Here is a 25,188-nt window from a genome sequence, read left to right as displayed (position 1 = left end):
GGAAGCTCCTGTATCATGCAGCGCATGCTCCATGGATTTACCAGAAGGGGAACTTTTGTATGATGGTCTATGTACTATATATCATACACCTCCTAGTCAGTCTGCCGCTCCTGGGTCTGCTCAGGAGCCACTTTGGGCTGCGTTTACTAACCTATGGTGTACTCTGGTAGAACGCCTTACGCTCCCTATGGGACCACCTGTGCCACTTCAGCCACATATTGTCCCTGTGGTTAATCCGCCTTGTGCGGAAAATTTATCTAATCAGCTGCAGTAATTAAATCAGTTCTTGGTTAGACAGAAATCCAACCCAGGTCATTCCCGTACCTCTGGGTCATCCTAAGTGGGCTACTTCCTCCTCACAGCCCACTTACCTCTCTGATGTTTCATCTGAAGAGGAGGGGGAGCATATGGTACTTTCAGACACTGAATCTGGTGTTACTGATGAGGATTCTCCCTTGCAGATTGATGTCCTTGCCTTAGTGGTTGCTATTAAACAAATCCTACAAATCTCTGATAATGAGAATTCCACTACTATGGCAAAGAAAACGGTTATCTTTAAATGGCAGATGGTGGTTAAAACTCTGTTACCCCATTCTGACCATTTAGTGGACATCAGACAGGAACACTGGTCTACTCCAAGGAAGAATTTCCCTCTGCCTAAACGGGCCTTGGCTCGCTATCCTCTCCCTGCAGAGTTATGTAGCAAGTGGGAATTTTCACGTCACCGTGCCTTGTGGTGTCGTCCACTCTGCCTGTCACCTCACTGAAGAAACGGACAGATAAGCATGTGGAGGGATGCCTGAAGTCTATTTACTCCCTTACAGGAGCTCTTCATATGCCCACCTATTGCTACCTCCTGGGCTGCAAATGGTATTGAAGCGTGGGTTCAGGTATTAGAGGAAGATCTGCCTGAGGATATTTCTGACAGTGCCAGACAATACCTGTCTCACATTACCACTGCCACCTATTACATTCAGGTAGGGAGGCCAATCCCAGGATCGAGATCAGCGGGATCCTGGCATTTAGGCCCAACAACGGGCGAGATTCAATTTCGGGATTGGAAGCTCCAATTGAGGGATCAGCGTTGAGCGTCCTCGGGATGCTCAGACGCTGCCCCTCTCTCCTCCTGGCCCCCAGAGCAGTGTGACGTGCAGTGAGAGGTCACGCTGCTTGGAACCGCAGGGAGAGAGTAGCTGATGTTTCCTACCTGCCTGCCCCCGGTGTATGGTGAGTTATGTGTGCGGGGCGCCCACACAGGAAATCGCTACTCCCAGGGATCCTGAGAATCCCGGGATTGACCATTTTCCAATCCCGATACCAGGGATTGAAAAAATGGCCCGGGATTGGCCTCCGTACATTCAGGAGGAGTCATCTGAGCCGGGTGTGTGGCGACCAAGACGCTAACTATGTATTCTGTGGTTGAGGTCATGGGTAGTGGACGTAGACTCCAAAAAGACCTTAGAGGTACTTCCCATTTACTAAGCACATTTTGTTTGGGGAAGACTTGAACAAAATTGTGTCTGAGTTAGCAGCTGCTAATACTGCTCTTCTCCCAAATACTAATCCTTCTGCACTAAATGCAAAAGGTAATACTTTTCGTTTATTTCGGCCTCAAGGGAAAGCAAAAGTTCAGGCATACCCGAGACAGTCTCGTGCTCCCAAAACCACAAAGCCCAGGGCCAATCAATCCGGACAGCCTGCTTCTTAACAAGACAAGCCTGCTGCTTGTAGGGGCGGGCCTTCCCCTGGGGAACCCTAGAGTGGGAGGCCGACTTCTACAGTTCGCCCAGGTCTGATTAAAGACCACTTCAGACGCATAGGTGCTGGAAGTGGTCTTTCATGGGTACGCTGTGTACGTCCCCCTCACCAGTTTTGCAGCACGGTTCTACCTTTGGGGCCATTAAAGGCGCAAGCTTTGCAAACGTGTCAGTTCTCTCCTGAGTACAGGAGTGGTTGCGCCGGTGCCTCAGTCCCAAAGAGGCAGAGGATTTTTCTCAATTTTCTGGTCCCGAAACCAAATCTGTAATTCTGGCCCATACTCAACCTCAAATCCCTGAAAAGTTTGTGCGCGTGCCCAGATTTCGTATGGAAACACTGAGCTCAGTTATATTGGCTATGGAACCTGGAGACTATATGGTATGTATGGATATACATGATGCATACCTGCATATACCTATTGCCATGTCTCACCAGCAGTTTGCTATTCGCAACCTACATTATCTATTTTAGGCTCTACCATTTGAACTGGCCATAGCTCCTCGGATCTTCACCAAGGTCATGGCCGTGATGACCTGCTGATTCTGGCAAATTCCCAAGATGTCCTCCTGAGTCATCTGCAAATAATGGTAACCTTCCTGCAAGCCCACGGGTGGCTTATCAATGGGAAGAAGTCCTCGGTCCCAGCTCAGAGCATGGTCCACCTCCGGGCACTTCTGGACACACAAGGCCAACGGCTGTTTCTATCCCCAGAAAAGGTCTTGAAGCTTCAGGACAGGATAAGATGCTTCCTTTGTCGCCATAGAGTGTCGATACACTCTGCGATGCAAGTACTAGGCCTGATGGTGTCAGTGTGATAGAGTACGCTCAATTTCATTCCCGCCCACTACAGAGGATAATCCCTTCCAAATGGGACGGCCAACCTCATTAGATCAGATCTCAGATGATCACTTTAACTCTGGAGGTTCGTCTGTCGCTGACCTGCTGGCTACAGGACCAACGATTAAGCAAGGGCCGTCCCTTCTGGATACCCGACTAGGTCCTGCTAACAACGGACGCCAGTCTGTGGGGATGGGGTGCGGTGTTTGACAACACTCATTTTAGGGTCGCTGGATCAAGGAGGAATCATTCCTCCCAATACACATTCTGGAGTTGAGGGCGGTATTCAATGCATTATTGCTCGCCCTGCCTTTGGTACAGAACAGTCCTGTTCAAGTATGGTTAGACAACGCCACCACGGTGGCATACATAAACCATCAATGGGGCACTCAAAGCCACATGGCAATGATGGAAGTGTCAAAAATCCTTTGTTGGTCGGAACACCATCTGACAGCCATATCGCAGTGTTCATTCCGGGCATCCTAAAGCTGGAAGCGGGCGTCCTTAGTCGCCAGGACGTGCACGCCGAAGAGTGGAGTCTTCATCCTGATGTCTTTCAACTCCTAGTGGACAGATGGCGCCTACTGGACGTGGACCTCATGGCATCTCGACACAATCACATGGTTCCTGTCTTCGGATAAAGAACCAGGAATCCTGAAGCAGCGTTCATGGACGCACTGGTGGTTTCATGGAACTTTCGGTTGCCCTAAGTGTTCCCTCCAGTGTCACTACTGCCCAGGGTGCTACGGAAGTTCAATCAAGGAAGATTACTACTTCTAGTTGCTCCAGCATGGCCTCGCAGTCAGTGGTTCTCAGACCAGCAGTGTCTATCGACAGAATCCTCTTCTACTTCCTCAGTGCCTGGACCTTCTCATACAGGGCCCTTGTCTCTACCCAGACATGGCCAGACTGGCTTTGATGTCATGGATCTTGAAGCATCACTCCTGAGGGCCAAAGGATTTTCCGAGACTGTTATCCAGACTATGTTGAAAGCCCGCAAACAGGCATCTGGCCGGATTTATTACAGGGTCTGAAATTCTTACGTCACCTGGTGTGCTGACAAGAATTATGATGCATATTGTTTCCGAACGTTCAGAATCCTGGCTTTTGTGCAATGAGGCCTTAAGCTAGGTATTCGTCTGGCCTCCCTCGAGGTTCACATTTCTGCCTTGTCTGTGTTTTTTCAGAGAAAAGTTGCATCTATATCTGACGTTCATATTTTCACTTAGGGCTTACTTAGTATTCAGCCTCCCAATTTTCCTCTTGTGGCTCCATGGGATTTGACTGTTGTACTAAAAGCCCTACAAGAGTCTCCTTTTGAACCTCTTGAGTCGGCAGACCTTAAATGGCTCACGGCCAAGGTCCTGTTTTTGCTGGCTATTGCAAGATGGGTGTCAGACTTGGGCGCTTTATGTCGTCCACCCTATTTGATTTTTCACCGTTACCGGGCAGTTCTACGAACTCAAACGGGTTTTTTGCATAAGGTGGTGTCATCTTTTCACCTTGTCCAAGAGATTGTGTTTCCAGCCTTTATCTCTTCAGATTTGTCCTCCAAAGAGCGTTCTTTGGATGTAGTAAGGGCTCTCCATGTTTATGTGGGTAGGACTGCTTTTATCAGGAGGCCAGATTCCCTTTTTGTACTGTTTGGTTTTCACAAACGTGACTGGCCTGCGAATAAGCAAACCTTGGCCAGATGGATTAGAATGGTGAATGCACAAGCTTATGCGCAGGCCGGACTCCTGGCTCCTGCTGCTATTAAAGCCCATTCTATTCGGTCTGTGTGACCACCTTGGGCGGCCCGCTGTGGCGCATCCACAGAACAATTGTGCAAGGCGGCTACATGGTCCTCAGTGAACACGTTTATTAGGTTCTATGCCTTGGATACTTCCGCCTCCCATGATGCTTCCTTTGGACTCGGGGTTTAATATCTTATAATGCGCGTCCACTCCCTTGAGGAACTGCTTTAGGTCATCACCATTCCATTGCTGTGGAAACGAATGTATCCTGCTGCAGAAAAGGAGTGTTATGGTAGACTTACCATGGTTAACACTCTTTCTGCGATGTACATTGGTTCCTCAGGGCGCCCACCCTGACACACCTTGCTTCTATGGGTTTGTATGGTATTAGCCGCTGGTACCTTCTCCTGTCATAAGTATGTGGTTCTATGTGACTAACATCTGCCTTCTCTCTTGCCTGCTCCTGCATTTGACAGGTTAACCAAATTGATCTCCAGTGCCTGGAGGCGGGGTTTACAGAGAAGGCCCCAATGCATCCTGGGACAGCCTAAAACGTAAGCCTGTTGGTGCCTCTGGATACAGAACCACACTACACCCCTTTTTCTTGTTGAACCAATGTACCTTGCAGAAAGTGTTACTTATGGTAAGTCTACCATAACACTGCTATTTTTTTTTCGAGATGCTCCGTGGCAGCTTATAGAATCCCCCCCCCCCCCTTTTTTTTTTACAGTGACAGAGTATTGGGAGGCACTGAAAAGAAAAAGGAGGAGGAGCTAGGACATATATTCGGAGATAAATTAAAAGTAATGAATAGGGCTAGATAGTCATTATTTTAACAGACAGTCCAACGTGAAACCTCTTGTAGTAGAGGATCCTATCGTGATCCCAAAATAAAACTATGGGGATTTAGCAGTAACAGTGTGACATTTTTTTGAGATTTTCTTTCAAAAAGTTTAAAATATTGCTTTTTGAGAATATCTAAATTTAGATTTAATTTATTTTTTAAACATACTGCGGTTATACCTTGTCCAATTCTAGCTTAGAGGAGCTGCAAATGCAATTGAGAAGAATGTTAATAGCATTTTGTTTTTATTAATTGCAGCTTCAAAGTCATATAACTTCAAAACCAGTGTAATTATCAGCCTAAGATTTGTTTTTTTTTCTTTACACGCATGGCAGCATTTATTATACCAAATTTAACTGAGATTAGAGATTGTAATGCTGTTTTCATGTGGAATAATCCATTCACTTAGAAACACAGAATTTGACGGCAGATAAGAACCACTTAGCCCATCTAGTCTGCCCATTTTTTTTATCCTTTAGGTAATTGCAGCCCTTTTTGAACCTTAATTCTTTGTAAGGATATTCATATGCCTATCCCAAGCATGTTTAAATTGCTCTACAGTCTTAGCCTCTACCACCTCTGATGGGAGGCTATTCCACTTATCCACTACCCTTTCTGTGAAATAATTTTTCCTTAAATTTCCCCTGAACCTGCCTCCCTCCCTCCAGTTTCAGTGTATGTCCTCAAGTTCTAATACTTCTCTTCCTTTGAAAAATGTTTCCCTCCTGAACTCTGTTAAAACCTTTGGTACATTTGAAAGTTTCTATCATGTCTCCCCTTTCCCTTCTCTCCTCCATACTATACATGTTAAGATCTTTTAGCCTTTCCGGGTACGTTTTGTGATGTAGGCCATGCACCATTTTAGTTGCCCGTCTTTGTACACTCTCTAATGTATTTATATCCTTCTGGAGATATGGTCTCCAGAACTGGACACAGTATTCCAGATGAGGCCGCACCAATGACCTATACAGTGGCAATATTACTTCTCTTTTCCTGCTACTGATTCCTCTCCCTATGCAACCAAGCATCTGAGTTGCCTTTCTCATTGCTTTGTTGCATTGCTTTCCTGCCTTTAAGTCACTTGAAATAGTGACTCCTAAATCCCTTTCCTCCTCAGTAGTTTCCATTATAGTACCCTTGATACTATATTTAGCCTTTGGGTTTTTGAGACCCAAGTGCATGATTTTGCATTTTTTAGCATTAAACTGTAGTTGTCATTCCTTGACCATTTTTCAAGCCTAGCTAGGTCATCAATCATTTGTTTTACCCCTACTGGTGTGTCTACCCTGTTGCATATCTTTGTATCATCTGCAAAAAGGCATACTTTCCCTTCAATAACCATTTGCAATGTCACCAACAAAGATATTAAAGAGAACTGGTCCGAGTACAGATCCCTGGGGTACTCCACTGGTAACATTTCCCTCCATAGATTACACTCCATTTACTACAACTGTCTGTTTCCTATCCTGCAACCAGGTTCTTATCCATTTAACTATTCTATAATCCACCCCCACACTTTCAAGTTTATTTAGCAGTCTGCGATGTGGGACAGTGTCAAATGCCTTACTAAAGTCTAGCTATGCTACATCTACAGCTCCCCCTTGATCTATTATTTTCATCACAGAGTCAAAAAAGTCAATAAGATTTGTTTGGCATGATCTCCCACCAGTAAATCCATGCTGTTTTGGACCCTGTAAGTTGTTTGATTTAAGATATTCCACAACTCTTTCTTTTAGTAGTTTTTCCATTACTTTCCCTACTACTGATGTAAGGCTTACTGGTCTGTAGTTACTTGCTTCTTCCTTGCTTCCACTTTTGTACAATGGAACTACATTTGCTCTTTTCCAGTCCTCTGGAATGGCACCTGTATTTAGTGACTGGTAAAATAATTCTGTTAATGGTGCCACCAGCACATCTTTTAGCTCTTTTAGTATCCTTGGGTGTATCCCATCTGGCCCCATTGATTTATCCACTTTTAGTTTTGAAAGTTCAGTTAGGACCTTCTCCTCTGTAAATGCACTTTCATCTACCTTATTTTTATGAATGTCCTTGCAACATAACTGGGGCTCTTTCCCTTCTTCTGTAGTAAATACTGAGCAAAAATAATTATTTAGGTGATCTGCTATTGCCTTGTCTCCCTCCACCAAATTCTCACTCTGTCTCAAGTCTTATTATTCCTCTATTTGATTTTCTCCTTTCATTTATAAACTTAAAAAAAGTTTTGCCCCCTTTATCTACCAACTGGGCCATTGTCTCCTTAGCTTCTGCCTTTGCACGTCTGATCACTTTCTTAGCATCCTTCCATCTGTCAAGATACACCTCTTTGTCATTATTATTTTGAGTCTGTTTGTATTTCCTAAAAGCCATCTTTTTTGCTTTCACACTAGTTGATACTTCTTTTGTGAACCACATTGGCTTCCTTTTCTTGGTGCTTTTCCTAACCCTTTTGATACAAAGGTCTGTTGCCCTTACTATTGCACTTTTCAGTTTTACCCATCTCTCCTGCACTCCTTCCAAGTTCCTCCAGTCCGCCAATGAATCACTTAAACATCTCCCCATTTTTGCAAAGTCAGCATTTCTAAAATCCAACACCTTTGTTTTTGTGTGACAGGAGTTGGATCCTGTCTTTATACTAAACCATACTGCTAGATGATCACTGGATCCCAGGTGCTCACCCACATATATGTCTGATATCCTGTCACCATTTGTAAGAATCAAATCTAATATTGAGTCTTTGCAAGTGGGCTCCCTCACCAATTGCTTGAGAGATGCTCCCTGTAAGGAATTTAGAAATTTGCCACTTGTAGCTGAACTTGCAAAGGACCCCTCCCAATTTACATCAGGTAAATTAAAGTCTCCCATGATTATAACTTCTCCCTTTAAAGCCATTTTAGAGATGTCCAACAATAGGTTCCTGTCCAAATCCTGCCCCTGGCCTGGTGGTCTATAGATCACCCCAATGCGAATAATGTCCTCCTCCCCAGTTTCCGTGGTGACCCAAAGGGCCTCCGTTTTGTCCTCAACATTTTGTATTAAAGTAGCATTTATGCTTTTTTCACATACATTGCTACCCCTCCTCCTATTCTTCCCATTCTATCCTTCCTAAATAAATTGTATCCTGGTATAGCTATGTCCCAGTCATGATTCTCATTGCACCATGACTCAGTAATTGCGACAATATCCAGGTTATCCCTTGTCATTATCGCAATTAGCTCTGGAATTTTGTCTTCTAAGCTCCTAGCATTTGCACACATAGCTTTAAGAATTTTGTCTGTGCATCGGTTATTAGTAGCCATGTCCAGACAGTACGAAAAATAACAAGTTTAAAGTTGAAATTACCTGTTTGGTGATGTTGTTCGGTGTTTGTTTGTTTGTCCCCCCCCCCCCCCCCCCCCGTCCCAATCAGGAATCACATTCTGTCCTTTACACCACGACTACACCTCACTAAATGAAAAGATATAGTACACCTGTCCACAAATGGCCAAAGGAGGTAAACAGCAGACAGCATGCAGTAATAAAACTGTTTCACTGAGCAACTTCCCCACACATGCAATGCCAATTACATGCAATTCATTACATCAAGAACATACATGAGTTTGCATAATAGAGAACTGTAGTGAACAGTTTGAGGATGTCTTTTCTTAGTTTAAAAGACAGATAATATGCATAAGATGAATTACATACTTTTGATGCATTAATGCAGTCCATATGTCATAGTTTTGGTGTGTTGTTGTTTTCCTTCTGTTCTCCTTCGGTTTAACGTAGGTATAACGCTAATATTATAATAACACTTTTATGGAAGCACTACCAGCCGACGGCTTCCAGCCGTAGACTAGACTTTAAATAGGAACAATTTCCATGTGAATGCAATGATTGCAAACTCCTCCCCCAATACAATCCCACTTCAAACTAAGGCAATAAATTAACTTACACAAACGAGCATTACATACCAATAAGGCAGCCAACTAAATCTTTACAGAGTTAAAAAACAAACAAAAAACAAAAACAAACTCATTCTCAATGTACCTAAACTATGCAATCATGGTATTCATTTGAAATAATCAGAAGATGCAGTACAACTTGCTGGTATGTGTAGTTCCACGAATCGTACCTAAACTATGCAATCATGGTATTCATTTGAGATAATCAGCAGATGCAGTACAACTTGCTGGTATGTGTAGTTCCACGAATCGTACGTAAACTATGCAATCATGGTATTCATTTGAGATAATCAGCAGATGCAGTACAACTTGCTGGTATGTGTAGCTCCACGAATCGTACCTAAACTATGCAATCATGGTATTCATTCGAGATAATCAGCAGATGCAGTACAACTTGCTGGTATGTGTAGTTCCACGAATCGTACCTGTTGAGGACAAGGAGTGATGAGTTGATTCACAAAGTTCACAGTCGATAACAGCTGATAATATAACTTAACGCAGGTATAATGCTAATATTATAATAACACTTTTATGTCAGCACTTCTATGGAAGCACTACCAGCCGACGGCTTCCAGCCGTATTCGTGGTAGTCCTTAGGAATAAATGATGGCTTACTATCAGAGTAATGGCTGCCATGGAGTTTCTCGAAAAAATAGAATTCAGTGTTATTCACTGTTTTTATGCAAACTATATGGTCTAAGAATAATTTGTTTAATTGAGCTTTTAAATGATAAAAATATTACCATATACTGCTAACTGTCTGTTTTTCTTCTGCAGGTCACAATTCAACCTGTAGCAAAATATGACTGGGAACAGAAGTACTACAATGGCAATTTGATTGCTGTTTCTAATGCTTACCTTGCGTATGCTACTAGAGGTATGAGCCAAAACAATTGAGCTAAAAATAGTAAAAGATTAGCAACTTGCCTGGCATGGTTGCATCAGATGCAACCACACCAGGCTGGGCTTTTCCTGACATGGTCGCATATGATGCAACTAGTCAGAAACGCCTACTCAGATCGGTTTGACAGCCCTCCAGCACCCTGCTGCGGCTCTGCCCCCAGTATATGCAAAGCAGCTAAGGCCAAAACCATCCCTCTGTCCCGATCACTGATCAGGCATCAATGAAAAGAAGCAGCTCTTTCTTCCCTCCCGCACTCCTCCATCTGTCATGATCACTGTAGCCACCAGTCACCCCCTCCTTCTGGCATCAGAAAAAAAAAAAAACATTTGCGGTTCTGCACTTCCCCTCTCCCCATCACTGAGGCCAGCAGTGATTGGGCAGCCCAGTGTCACACCCCCTTCTTTAGCGGCATAATTCACGATGGTCATCATGTTTCCTATGTTGATAATCTGATGTTACGATATTTGAGAACATTTTTTTTCCTCAAATATAATCATTGTGGATAAGTTGAAATATGTTCTTCACCTAATCCACTCATAATAAACACCAACAATTTAGGAGCGTGTTTTGGAAATTTTTTTTTAGCCAGTTAATTGTAAATAAAGTAAAAGAAATAACACTGATCCAAGACTGCATGACTGTTACTAATGAGCTGTGGTTTGAGGCCAGTCCATAAAAGCATTTAATGCAAAAAGGTGAAGTACTGTATAGGCACATCATGGCACAGACAGGCATTGGAAGCTATCATATTAGAATAGTCAATCTTTAAGAAGTCCTATAAACTCTGGGTCATTACAAGATCGTTAAACTAGGGGAGTTCACCACCCATCTAAGGGGTATATTCAATTTACGTCGAAAGCTGCCGTCTGTCAAAAAGACGTCATTTTTTTTTTTTTTTTTTAGGTCGGAAGGGGTTCTGACCTATTCAGTATAACCCCAAATTATTCGACAAGTCAAGAAATTCGACTTGTCGAAAAGCACGTGGATCGGCGGAATAGCTGCCCGCTTCACATGCTTGTGTCGAAAACCCTTTTCGACCATCTCAATCAGGCTTCAAAAAAAGTCAGATTAAGGACATGAGACGGGTGAGCGTGGCGGCGGGCTGCAAGTCACTACCGCTGATGGGCGCACCCGGCCAGGCTCCCGTCAGTGCACCCCGGCCGCTGACAGCGTCACCCGCTGATGTGTCCCCCGCCGCTGACAGCGTCACCCGCTGCCTGACATTTACCCCCGGCTGCTGCAGTTGACTCTCCCTGGCCGCCGCTGACGGGTGTCCTGTCCCCCCCACCACCGTTGACAGCTACACCGGGCAGCCGCTAGCACCAGCAGGACACCGTGTGCGGCCAAATCCCACAGTCTGATTTGGCCGCTCATTTGAATAGGGCTTGTCTGATCCAATCCGACAAATGCATGTTGGAATGGATTCGACTTTAATTGAATATACCCCTAAGATTTTTACGAAAATTGTTTATGTAAGAGAGAATGCCAAAACATTTATTTCTGCCAAATGTCCCAACTGTCTTAAGAATTAGTTGATTAAATATTGACTTTTCAATTTATTAAATTACTAATCGTGGCTTCTTTATCCACTTTATTTGAGGTATCACAATTGTTTATTAAGGAATCACAATGAAATATGGACCCTTAAGGTTACTTTTTCACTCCGAATCCAAAAATCTAAACCAAAATACTCAATCTGCCTCATGTTTTGCGTTACGGCAATAACGCACGTTTTTAGAATAGAATTCTAGGTTCAATCGACATTAGAGATCCCATTTTCTCTTGCGTCCTAGAGGATGCTGGGGACTCCAAAAGGACCATGGGGTATAGACGGGATCCGCAGGAGCTTGGGCACACTGAAAAGACTTAAACTGGGTGTGAACTGGCTCCTCCCTCTATGCCCCTCCTCCAGACCTCAGTTACTTTGTGCCCAGGACTGACTGGACACTCACTAGGGGAGCTCTCCTGAGTTTCTCTGGAAAAGACTGTTAGGTTTTTTATTTTCAGGGAGACCTGCTGGCTACAGGCTCCCTGCATTGTGGGACTGAGGGGAGAGAAGCAGGACCTACTTCTTCTTAGTTTTAAAGGCTCTGCTTCTCAGCTACTGGACACCATTAGCTCCAGAGGGTTCGATCACTTGGTGCGTCTAGCTGCTCGTTCCCGGAGCCACGCAGTCACCCCCCTCACAGAAGCCAGAAGACAGAATTCGGGTGAGTATGAGAAGAACAGAAGACTTCAGGACGGCAGAAGACTTCAGTAAAGGTACAGCGCAGTGGCAACGCTGCGCTCCATGCTCCCACACACATTTCCTCCAGCACTCAGTGCTGGGGGGGGGGGCAGAATGTTACTGTGTCTTCTGGGGCCGGCAGATGTTTGTTCTGTGCATCTGCACCGTTTTCGGGACCCCCGCCTGCATTTTTGTAAGTTTGAATTTGGCGGGCTGAAGCGCGCCGGGAGGGGGCGGAGCTAAGCCGCGCGGCTCACAGGCGCCATTTTCTCCGCATGTGCAGGCAGGAGACACTGGTCCGGGACCTCCGCGAGCTCCATCAGAGTAACGGGGAGCTTATCGGGAGGGGGGACACAGTAGCTGGTGCATATTTGGTTAATTGGGCAGCGCTGGTACATATATTTTTCCTTGGTGGGATATATGGGCGCTGGAGTGTGAGGTGGCATACTCCCTCTGTGTTTCTCTGTCCGGGTTTCCTTGTGGACCTGTCCCCTACTGAGGCATTGTATGTGTGTGTCGGTGGGTCGATACTAGGTGTTGACATGTCTGAGGCTGAATGTTATTCACCGGAGGAGGTTTTGGGGGAGTCAGATGCGGGTATGGAGTTGGCTCTGTCGGTGCAGCCGACACCTGACTTACTTGCACTGTTGAATACAATTAATTCTAATGTCACTTCTTTATCGAAGAGATTAGATAAATCTGAATCACAGACACACGTGTGGAAAAAATCCATGGAGGATGCTTTATCACAGGTACAGACCCCGTTGGGGTTGATAAAGAGGACGTTCACTCAAGTGGTAGGTACGGATACCGACACGGATTCTGAATCCGATGTCGACTTCACTGAGGCTCCTTTACATCCACGATTAGTTAAGAGTATTCAGTACATGATTGTGGCTATAAAAGATGTTACGCATTTCTGAGGAACCTGCAGTACAGGAAACAAGGATTTGCTTGTTTAAGGAGAAAAAACCTGAGGTACATTTCTCTGACGTCCTAGTGGATGCTGGGAACTCCGTAAGGACCATGGGGAATAGCGGCTCCGCAGGAGACTGGGCACATCTAAAGAAAGCTTTAGGACTAGCTGGTGTGCACTGGCTCCTCCCCCTATGACCCTCCTCCAAGCCTCAGTTAGATTTCTGTGCCCGACGAGAAGGGTGCACACTAGGGGCTCTCCTGAGCTCTTTGTGAAAGTTTTAGTTTAGGTTTATTATTTTCAGTGAGACCTGCTGGCAACAGGCTCACTGCATCGTGGGACTAAGGGGAGAAGAAACGGACTCACCTGAGTGCAGAGTGGATCGGGTTTCTTAGGCTACTGGACATTAGCTCCAGAGGGACGATCACAGGTTCAGCCTGGATGGGTCACCGGAGCCGCGCCGCCGTCCCCCTTACAGAGCCAGAAGAGCGAAGAGGTCCGGTGAAATCGGCGGCAGAAGACGATCCTGTCTTCAGATAAGGTAGCGCACAGCACCGCAGCTGTGCGCCATTGCTCTCAGCACACTTCACACTCCGGTCACTGAGGGTGCAGGGCGCTGGGGGGGAGCGCCCTGAGACGCAATAAAACATGTTTTAAACCTTATATGGCTAAAGAAATGCATCACATATAGCTCCTGGGCTATATGGATGCATTTAACCCCTGCCAGTTTTCCTAAAAAAAGCCGGAGAAAAGGCCGCCGTGAAGGGGGCGGAGCATATCTCCTCAGCACACTGGCGCCATTTTCCCTCACAGCTCAGTTGGAGGGAAGCTCCCTGGCTCTCCCCTGCAGTCACTACACTACAGAAAGGGGTTAAAAAAGAGAGTGGGGCACAAATTAGGCGCAGTATAAACAATACAACAGCTATAAAGGGAAAAACACTTATATAAGGTTATCCCTGTATATATATAGCGCTCTGGTGTGTGCTGGCAAACTCTCCCTCTGTCTCCCCAAAGGGCTAGTGGGTCCTGTCCTCTATCAGAGCATTCCCTGTGTGTGTGCTGTGTGTCGGTACTTTTGTGTCGACATGTATGAGGAGAAAAATGATGTGGAGACGGAGTAGAGTGTCTGTAATAGTGTTGTCACCCCCTAGGGGGTCGACACCTGAGTGGATGTACTGTTGAAATTGCGTGACAGTGTCAGCTTTGTATAAAAGACAGTGGTTGACATGAGACAGCCGGCTACTCAGCTTGTGCCTGTCCAGACGTCTCATACAGGGGCTCTAAAGCGCCCGTTACCTCAGATACAGACGCCGACACGGATACTGGCTCCTGTGTCGACGGTGAAGAGACAACCGTGATTTCCAATAGGGCCACACATTGCATGATTGAGGCAATGGTAAATGTTTACACTTTTCTGATAATATGAATACCACCAAAAAAAGGGGTATTATGTTTGGTGAGGAAAAACTTCCTATAGTTTTCCTGACTCTGAAAAATAAAATGAGGTGTGTGATGATGCGTGGGTTTTCCTCCGATAACAATTGATAATTCTAAAAAGTTATTGGCAGTATACCTTTTCCCGCCAGAGGTTAGGGTGCGTTGGGAAACACCCCCTACAGGGGATAAGGCGCTCACACGATTGTAAGAACAAGGGCTCTACCCTCTCTTGAGATGGCTGCCCTTAAGGATCCTGCTGATAAAAAGCAGGAGGGTATCCTAAAATGTATTTACACACATACTGGTGTTATACTGCGACCAGCAATCGCCTCAGCCTGGATGTGCAGTGCTGGGTGGCGTGGTCGGATTCCCTGACTGGAAATATTGATATCCTAGATAAGGACAGTATATTATTGCCTATAGAGCAATTAAAAGATGCTTTTCTATATATGCATGATGCACAGCGGAATATTTGCCGACTGGCATCAAGTATAAGTGTTTTGTATTCTAGTAAAGTGGTCAGGGATTCCAAACGGCATTTGGAAGTATTGCCTTAAAAAAGGGGATGTACCCTAGGTCGCCTCTCAAAATAAGACGCCGTATTATCAGGCGCAGTCCTGGTTAGCAAGCGGACAAAAGGGTTCCTCTTTTCTGCTCGTGACAGAGGGAGAGGAAAATGGCTGCAGAGATCAGCCAGTTCCCAGGAACAGAAACCCTTTTCCACCGCTGCCAAGCCCTCAGTATGACGCTAGGGCTTTACAAGTTCAGGCACGGTGGGGGCCCGTACTCAGTGAATTTCAGTGCGCAGTGGGCTCACTCGCAAGTAGACCCCTGGATCCTTCAGGTAATATTTCAGGGGTACAAATTGGAATTCGAGACGTATTCCCCTCGCCGTTTCCAAAAGTCTGTTTTACCGACGTCTCCCGCTGACAGGGAGGCAGTTTTGGAAGCCATTCACAAGCTGTATTCCCAGCAGGTGATAATAAAGGTACCCCTCCTGCAACAGGGAACGGGGTATTATTCCACACTATTGTGGTACCGAAGCCAGACGGCTCGGTGAGACCGATTTTAAAATCTAAAATCTTTGAACACTTACATACTGAAGTTCAAATTCAAAATTGAGTCACTCAGAGCAGTGATTGCAAACCTGGAAGAAGGGGACTACATGATGTCTCGGGACATCAAGGATGCTTACCTTCATGTCAAAATTTACCCTTCTCACCAAAGGTATCTCAGGTTATGGTACAGAACTGTCACTATCAGTTCAGACGCTGCCGTAGGGATGGTCCACGGCACCCCGGATCTTTACTGAAGTAATGACCGAAATGATGATATTCCTTCGAAGGAAGGGAATTTTAGTTATCCTTTACTTGGACGATTCCCTGATAAGGGTAAGATCCAGAGAACAGTTGGAGGTCGGTGTAGCACTATCTCAGGTAGTGTTGCGGCAGCACGAGTGGATTCTCAATATTCCAAAATCGCAGCTGGTTCCGACGACTTGTCTTCTGTTCCTAGGGATGATCCTGGACACAGTCCAGAAAGAAGGTGTTTCTCCCGGAGGAGAAAGCCAGGGAGTTATCCGAGCTAGTCAGGAACCTCCTAAAACCGAACCAAGTCTCAGTGCATCAATGCACAAGGGTTCTGGGTAAAAATGGTGGCTTCCTACGAAGCAATCCCATTCGGCAGATTCCACACAAGAACTTTCCAGTGGAACCTACTGGACAAATGGTCCGGGTCGCATCTTCAGATGCATCAGCGGATAACCCTGTCACCAAGGACAAGGGTGTCCCTCCTGTGGTGGTTGCAGAGTGCTCATCTTCTAGAGGGCCGCAGATTCGGCATTCAGGACTGGGTCCTGGTGACCACGGATGCCAGCCTGCGAGGCTGGGGAGCAGTCACACAAGGAAGGAATATCCAGGGCTTATGGTCAAGCCTGGAGACAAAAATATCCTGGAACTAAGGGCCATTTACAATGCCCTAAGTCAAGAAAAGCCTCTGCTTCAGGGTCAACCGGTATTGATCCAGTCGGACAACATCACGGCTGTCGCCCACGTAAACAGACAGGGCGGCACAAGAAGCAGGAGGGCAATGGCAGAAGCTGCAAGGATTCTCTGCTGGGCGGAAAATCATGTGATAGCACTGTCAGCAGTGTTCATTCAGGGAGTGGACAACTGGGAAGCAGACTTCCTCAGCATGACCTCCACCCGGGGGAGTGGGGACTTCACCCAGAAGTCTTCCAACTGATTGTAAACCGTTGGGAAAAACCAAAGGTGGACATGATGGCGTCCCGTCTTAACAAGAAACTGGACAGATATTGCGCAAGGTCAAGGGACCCTCAGACAATAGCGGTGGACGCTCTGGTGACACCGTGGGTGTACCAGTCAGTGTATGTGTTCCCTCCTCTGCCTCTCATACCAAAAGTACTGAGAATCATAAGAAGGAGAGGAGTAAGAACGATACTCGTGGTTCCGGATTGGCCAAGAAGGACTTGGTACCCGGAACTTCAAGAGATGCTCACGGAAGACCCGTGGCCTCTACCTCTAAGAAAGGACCTGCTCCAGCAGGGGCCTTGTCTGTTCCAAGACTTACCGCGGCTGCGTTTGACGGCATGGCGGTTGAACGCCGGATCCTGAAGGAAAAAGGCATTCCAGATGAAGTCATCCCTACCCTGGTCAAAGCCAGGAAGGATGTAACCGCAAAACATTATCACCGCATTTGGCAAAAATATGTTGCGTGGTGTGAGGCCAAGAAGGCCCCTACAGAGGAATTTCAACTAGGTCGTTTCCTCCATTTCCTGCAGACAGGACTGTCTATGGGCCTAAAATTAGGGTCCATTAAGGTTCAAATTTCGGCCCTGTCGATTTTCTTCCAGAAAGAACTGGCTTCAGTACCTGAAGTTCAGACATTTGTAAAAGGGGTACTGCATATACAACCTCCTTTTGTGCCTCCAGTGGCACCTTGGGATCTCAATGTTGTTTTGAGGTTCCTTAAGTCACATTGGTTTGAGCCACTCACCACTATGGACTTAAAATATCTCACATGGAAGGTGACGATGCGGTTAGCCCTGGTTTCAACCAGGCGTGTGTCAGAATTGGCGGCTTTTATCATATAAAAGCCCTTACTTAATGTTTCATTCTGACAGGGCAGAATTGAGGACTCGTCCTCAATTTCTCCCTAAGGGGGTTTCTGCTTTTCACATGAACCAACCTATTGTGGTGCCTGCGGCTACTAGGGACTTGGAGGACTCCAAGTTACTTGACGTTGTCAGGGCCCTGAAAATATGTTTCCAGGACGGCTGGAGTCAGAAAGTCTGACTCGCTGTTTATCCTGTATGCACCCAACAAGCTGGGTGCTCCTGCTTCTAAGCAGACTATTGCTCGTTAGATTTGTAGTACAAATCAGCTTGCACATTCTGTGGCAGGCCTGCCACAGCCAAAATCTGTAAAAGCCCATTCCACAAGGAAAGTGGGCTCATCTTGGGCGGCTGCCCGAGGGGTCTCGGCTTTACAACTTTGCCGAGCAGCTACTTGGTCAGGGGCAAACACGTTTGCTAAATTCTACAAATTTGATACCCTGGCTGAGGAGGACCTGGAGTTCTCTCATTCGGTGCTGCAGAGTCATCCGCACTCTCCCGCCCGTTTGGGAGCTTTGGTATAATCCCCATGGTCCTTACGGAGTTCCCAGCATCCACTAGGACGTCAGAGAAAATAAGATTTTACTTACCGATAAATCTATTTCTCGTAGTCCGTAGTGGATGCTGGGCGCCCATCCCAAGTGCGGATTGTCTGCAATACTTGTACATAGTTATTGTTAACTAAATCGGGTTATTGTTGTTGTGAGCCATCTTTTCAGAGGCTCCTTCGTTGTTATCATACTGTTAACTGGGTTCAGATCACAAGTTGTACGGTGTGATTGGTGTGGCTGGTATGAGTCTTACCCGGGATTCAATATCCTTCCTTATTATGTACGCTCGTCCGGGCACAGTATCCTTACTGAGGCTTGGAGGAGGGTCATAGGGGGAGGAGCCAGTGCACACCAGCTAGTCCTAAAGCTTTCTTTAGATGTGCCCAGTCTCCTGCGGAGCCGCTATTCCCCATGGTCCTTACGGAGTTCCCAGCATCCACTACGGACTACGAGAAATAGATTTATCGGTAAGTAAAATCTTATTTTTCCCCCCTCTCATGAGATGAATGCTCTTTGTGAAAAGGCTTGGGAGTCGCCAGACAAGAGGTGGCAGATTCCCAAGAGGATTTACATGGCGTATCCTTTTCCATCAGTTGATAGGGGAAAATGGGAGGCGTCTCCTAATGTTGATAAAGCTTTATCTCGGTTGTCTAAAAAGGTGGCGCTTCCGTCTTCTGACACAGCAGCTCTGAAGGATCCGGCGGATCGCAAGCTGGAGACGTCTCTAAAGTCCATTTTCGCTAATACGGGTGCATTGCTCAGACCTGCTGTGGCGTCGGTATGGGTGAGTAGTGCTATTGCTAAATGGGTTGAGAATTTAGCTTCTGATTTGGATACCCTTGATAAAGATACTGTTCTTTTAACTCTTGGTTATATCAAGGACGCTTCAGATTACCTGAAGGATGCTGCGAGGGATGTTGGTCTCTTGGGATCAAGAGCCAAAGCCATGTCGATTTCAGCCAGAAGAACGCTGTGGATACATCAATGGAATGCTGACGCGGATTCCAAGAGAGCTATGGAAGCGTTACCCTTCAAAGGTAATGTCCTGTTTGGGGAAGGCTTGGCGGACCTGCTGTCTACCGCGACTGCGGGTAAGTCCTCGTTTCTTCCCTATGTTCCCACACAACATAAAAAGCCACAACATCACCAGATGCAGTCCTTTCGTCCAAATAAATACAGGCGAGGAAAGGGTTCGTCCTTTCTCGCTTCAAAAGGTAGAGGAAGGGGAAAGAAGTTGCCTGCGGTGTCTGGCGCCCAGGACCAGAAGTCCTCCCCTGCCGCTACCAAGTCCACCGCATGACGCTGGGGCTTCCCTGGGGGAGTCTGTCCCGGTGGGGGGCCGTCTGCAGTTCTTCAGTCGGGTCTGGGTCCAATCGGACTTGGATCCGTGGGTTCTAGAGATTGTATCTCAGGGCTACAGGCTGGAGTTTCAAGAGACTCCCCCTCACCGGTTTTTCATGTCGACCCTGCCAGTGTCTCTTCCTGACAGGGAGGTCGTGCTGGCAGCAATACAAAAGTTGTGTCTTCAGAGGGTCATTGTTCCCGTTCCCCCGTCTCAATGGGGGGAGGGGTTCTACTCGAGCCTCTTTGTGGTGCCGAAACCGGACCGTTCTGTCAGACCGATTCTGAACCTAAAATCCCTCAATCCATACTTGAAAGTTTTCAAGTTCAAGATAGAATCTCTTCGAGCGGTGATTGCCAGCCTAGAAGGGGGGGATTTTATGGCGTCAGTGGACATAAAGGATGCCTACTTACACGTCCCAATTTATCCTCCGCATCAGGCTTTCCTAAGGTTTGCGATACAGGATTCTAATTACCAATTTCAGACGTTGCCGTTTGGGCTTTCCACGGCCCCGAGGATTTTCACCAAGGTCATGGCGGAGATTATGGTTCTCCTTCGCAGGCAAGGGGTTACAATTATCCCGTACTTGGACGATCTCCTGATAAAAGCAAGGTCCAAGGAACGTTTGCTGAGGAGTGTGAGTTTGGTACTGTTGGTGCTCCGGCAACACGGTTGGGTGCTGGATTTGCCGAAATCTCAGTTGATTCCGGCCACTCGGCTGTCGTTTCTGGGCATGATTCTGGACACGGAGTTACGAAGAGTATTTCTTCCAGAAGAAAAAGCTCTAGAACTGCAGTCAGTGGTCAGGGAACTTCTGCGGCCGAAGTCTGTGTCCATCCATCAATGTACTCGGGTTCTGTGGAAAATGGTTGCGGCGTACGAAGCCATTCCGTTTGGCATGTTTCGTGCCCGGGTGTTTCAGTGGGATTTGCTGAGCAAATGGTCCGAGTCTCACCTGCACATGCACCGGAAGATAAGTCTATCTCCCAGAGCCAGAATTTCTCTCCTGTGGTGGATGCAAAGTTCTCACCTCCTGGAAGGTCGCCGGTTCGGTATCCTGGACTGGGTGCTGCTGACAACAGATGCAAGTCTCCGGGGCTGGGGCGCAGTCACCCAAGGAAGGTACTTCCAGGGGACGTGGATACTCCAGTAAGCTTGTCTTCACATCAGTGTTCTCAAATTAAGGGTCATTTACAACGGCCTGCAAGAAGCCTTCTTCAGGGTCGACCTGTCCTGGTACAGTCAGACAACATCACAGTGGTAGCACATATAAACCGTCAAGGCGGAACAAGGAGCAGAGCGGCAATTGCGGAGGCCACAAGAATCCTTCGCTGGGCGGAACAACACGTGAGTGCTCTGTCAGCAGTCTTCCTACCGGGAGTGGACAACTGGGAAGCAGATTTCCTCAGCAGACACGATCTCCATCCAGGAGAGTGGGCTCTTCACCAAGAGGTATTTGCAGAGGTGACAAAGCGTTGGGGATTTCCGTTGATCGACATGATGGCGTCTCGTCTCAACAAGAAGCTTCCGAGGTATTGTTCCAGGTCCAGGGACTCCCAGGCAAGTGCAGTGGACGCCCTGGTGTCTCCGTGGGGCTGGGTTCCAGTCGGTGTATGTGTTCCCTCCGCTTCCTCTCATTCCAAAGGTACTGGAGATCATTCGACGAGCAAGGGTTCAGGAGATTCTCGTCGTTCCAGATTGGCCAAGAAGGGCCTGGTACCCGGATCTTCAGGACTTACTGGTGGAAGATCCTTGGCCACTTCCTCTAAGAGAGGACCTGTTGTTGCAGGGTCCATGCGTGTTTCCAGACTTACCGCTGCTGCGTTTGACTGCCAAATCTTAGCTCATAAGGGTATTCCTGGGGAAGTCATTCCCACTCTCATTAAGGCTAGGAAGGAGGTTTATGGCGAAACATTATCACCGTATTTGGAGAAAGTATGTTTCCTGGTGTGAGACCAAAATGGCTCCTACGGAAGAGTTTCACTTGGGTCGTTTTCTCCATTTTTTGCAGGCAGGTGTAGATGCGGGCCTAAAATTAGGCTCCATCAAGGTACAGATCTCGGCTTTGTCTATTTTCTTTCAAAAGGAATTAGCTGTCCTCCCAGAGGTTCAGACTTTTGTGAAAGGAGTAATGCATATCAATCCTCCGTTTGTGCCTCCTGTGGCTCCATGGGATCTTGACGTGGTCTTACAGTTTCTCATGTCTTCCTGGTTTGAGCCTTTGCGTAAGGTTGAGTTGAAGTTTCTCACTTGGAAGGTAGTCATGCTGTTGGCGCTGGCGTCTGCCAGGAGGGTATCAGAATTGGCGGCTTTATCTCATAAGAGCCCGTATTTGATTCTTCATTCTGCTAGGGCAGAATTGCGGACTCGTCAACAATTTTTGCCGAAGGTGGTGTCTTCGTTTCACATTAACCAACCTATTGTGGTGCCGGTGGCTACGGAGGCTGGGGCGGTTCCAAAGTCTCTGGATGTGGTGAGAGCTTTGAGGATCTACGTCGCCAGAACGGCTGTTGCCAGGAAAACTGAGGCGCTGTTTGTCCTGTATGCTTCTAACAAGCTTGGTCATCCTGCTTCAAAACAGACTATTGCACGCTGGATTTGTAGTACGATCCAGCAGGCTCATTCTTCGGCCGGGCTACCCGTGCCGAAGTCAGTAAAAGCTCATTCTACCAGGAAGGTGGGCTCGTCTTGGGCGGCTGCCCTTTACAGCTTTGCCGTGCAGCCACCTGGTCAGGGGCAAACACTTTTGCCAAGTTCTAGAAGTTTGATAGCCTGGCTGATGAGGACCTTACGTTTGCTCAGTCGGTGCTGCAGAGTCATCCGCACTCTCCCGCCCGATCTGGAGCTTTGGTATAGACCCCATGGTCCTTTTGGAGTCCCCAGCATCCTCTAGGACGTAAGAGAAAATAGTATTTTGGTACTTACCGATAAATCCTTTTCTCCTAGTCCGTAGAGGATGCTGGGCGCCCATCCCAGTGCGGACTGTTACTGGCAATGTTTTTGTGTTGGTTAACTTGGTTTGTACACGGGTAGTGTATTTCTGGTTTTCAGCTTGTTGCTGCTGTTATTTCATACGGTTATCTGGTTTACTATTACTCCGGTGATACGGTATGTTTGTGGTGTGGGCTGGTATGTTTGTAGCCCTTAGTTTACACAAAAATCCTTTCCTCGAAATGTCCGTCTCTCCTGGGCACAGTTCCTATAACTGAGGTCTGGAGGAGGGGCATAGAGGGAGGAGCCAGTTCACATCCAGATTAAGTCTTTTCAGTGTGCCCAAGCTACTGCAGATCCCGTCTATACCCCATGGTCCTTTTGGAGTCCCCAGCATCCTCTACGGACTAGGAGAAAAGGATTTATCGGTAAGTACCAAAATCCTATTTTTTGGGCGGTGCTTAAAAAAGGTATGCATTTACGAACACAAAAAACTATAATCCGCAATGTACTATATAATGGTGAAGAAAAATATAATAATGAAGTTGATGTTCGATTACTGTTGTACCGCATACATAATTAACACAAGAAGCTATGAAATTTAAAACCTTTTACGTAACTTGAGTCCATAACTGAAGTTGAGTCAACAATCTCATTTCTCTAACGTCCTAAGTGGATGCTGGGGACTCCGTCAGGACCATGGGGAATAGCGGCTCCGCAGGAGACAGGGCACAAAACTAAAGCTTTAGGATCAGGTGGTGTGTACTGGCTCCTCCCCCTATGACCCTCCTCCAAGCCTCAGTTAGGTTTTTGTGCCCGTCCGAGCAGGGTGCAATCTAGGTGGCTCTCTTAAGGAGCTGCTTAGAAAAAGTTTTTAGGTTTATTATTTTCAGTGAGTCCTGCTGGCAACAGGCTCACTGCATCGAGGGACTTAGGGGAGAGAAGTTCAACTCACCTGCGTGCAGGATGGATTGGCTTCTTAGGCTACTGGACACCATTAGCTCCAGAGGGAGTCGGAACACAGGTCTCACCCTGGGGTTCGTCCCGGAGCCGCGCCGCCGACCCCCCTTGCAGATGCTGAAGATTGAAGGTCCAGAAACCGGCGGCAGAAGGCTCTTCAGTCTTCTTGAAGGTAGCGCACAGCACTGCAGCTGTGCGCCATTGTTTGTCACACACTTCTCACCAACGGTCACGGAGGGTGCAGGGCGCTGCTGGGGGCGCCCTGGGCAGCAATGTAAATACCTTTTATGGCTAAAAAATACATCACATATAGCCCTTGAGGCTATATGGATGTATTTAACCCCTGCCAGATATTACAAACTACGGGAGAAAAGCCCGCAGGAATAGGGGGCGGGGCTTATTCTCCTCAGCACACAGCGCCATTTTCCTGCTCAGCTCCGCTGTGAGGAAGGCTCCCAGGACTCTCCCCTGCACTGCACTACAGAAACAGGCTAAAACAGAGAGGGGGGGCACTTTTTATGGCGATATTTTATATATTTAAGCTGCTATAAGGATACAACACTTATATAAGGTTGTTCCCATATATATTATAGCGCTTGGGTGTGTGCTGGCAAACTCTCCCTCTGTCTCCCCAAAGGGCTAGTGGGGTCCTGTCTTCGATAAGAGCATTCCCTGTGTGTCTGCTGTGTGTCGGTACGTGTGTGTCGACATGTATGAGGACGATGTTGGTGTGGAGGCAGAGCAATTGCCGGTAATGGTGATGTCACCCCCCAGGGAGTCGACACCGGAATGGATGGCTTTGTTTATGGAATTACGTGATAAGTCAGCACATTACAAAAATCAGTTGACGACATGAGACGGCCGGAAAACCAGTTGGTACCTGCCCAGGCGTCTCAGACACCGTCAGGGGCTGTAAAACGCCCTTTACCTCAGTCGGTCGACACAGACCCAGACACGGACACTGAATCTAGTGTCGACGGTGAAGAAACAAACGTATTTTCAAGTAGAGCCACACGTTATATGATCACGGCAATGAAGGAGGCTTTGCATATCTCTGATACTGCAAGTACCACAAAAAGGGGTATTATGTGGGGGGTGAAAAAACTACCTGTAGTTTTTCCTGAATCAGAGGAATTGAATGATGTATGTGATGAAGCGTGGGTTAACCCAGATAGAAAAGTGCTAATTTCAAAAAAGTTATTGGCATTATACCCTTTCCCGCCAGAGGTTAGGGCGCGCTGGGAAACACCCCCTAGGGTGGATAAGGCGCTCACACGCTTATCAAAACAAGTGGCGTTACCGTCTCCTGATACGGCCGCCCTCAAGGATCCAGCTGATAGGAGGCTGAAAACTACCCTAAAGAGTATATACACACATACTGGTGTTATACTGCGACCAGCCATCGCCTCAGCCTGGATGTGCAGTGCTGGGGTGGTCTGGTCGGATTCCCTGACTGAAAATATTGATACCCTGGATAGGGACAGTATTTTATTGACTATAGAGCAATTAAAGGATGCTTTTCTTTATATGCGAGATGCTCAGAGGGATATTTGCACTCTGGCATCGAGAGTAAGTGCGATGTCCATATCTGCCAGAAGAAGTTTATGGACGCGACAGTGGTCAGGTGATGCGGATTCCAAACGACATATGGAAGTATTGCCGTATAAAGGG

At 46.9% G+C, this 25,188-nt stretch overlaps 1 protein-coding gene across 1 annotated transcript in view; it reads left to right on the top strand.

Moving 5' to 3' along the window:
- The window catches only part of EDC4 (enhancer of mRNA decapping 4), a 1,121,437-nt gene that overhangs the window by 204,160 nt on the left and 892,089 nt on the right, over positions 1 to 25,188 (top strand). Inside the window, exon 4 of the mRNA XM_063945256.1 lies at positions 9,894 to 9,993. Coding sequence (XP_063801326.1) covers positions 9,894 to 9,993 — 100 coding nt within the window. The remainder of the gene's footprint in view (positions 1 to 9,893; positions 9,994 to 25,188) is intronic.

Source organism: Pseudophryne corroboree, chromosome 11 (assembly GCF_028390025.1).
Source record: "Pseudophryne corroboree isolate aPseCor3 chromosome 11, aPseCor3.hap2, whole genome shotgun sequence".
Taxonomy (NCBI): Eukaryota; Metazoa; Chordata; class Amphibia; order Anura; family Myobatrachidae; genus Pseudophryne; species Pseudophryne corroboree.
The sequence above is the reverse complement of the archived record's forward strand: the minus strand, read 5'-3'. Positions and strand labels throughout refer to the sequence as shown.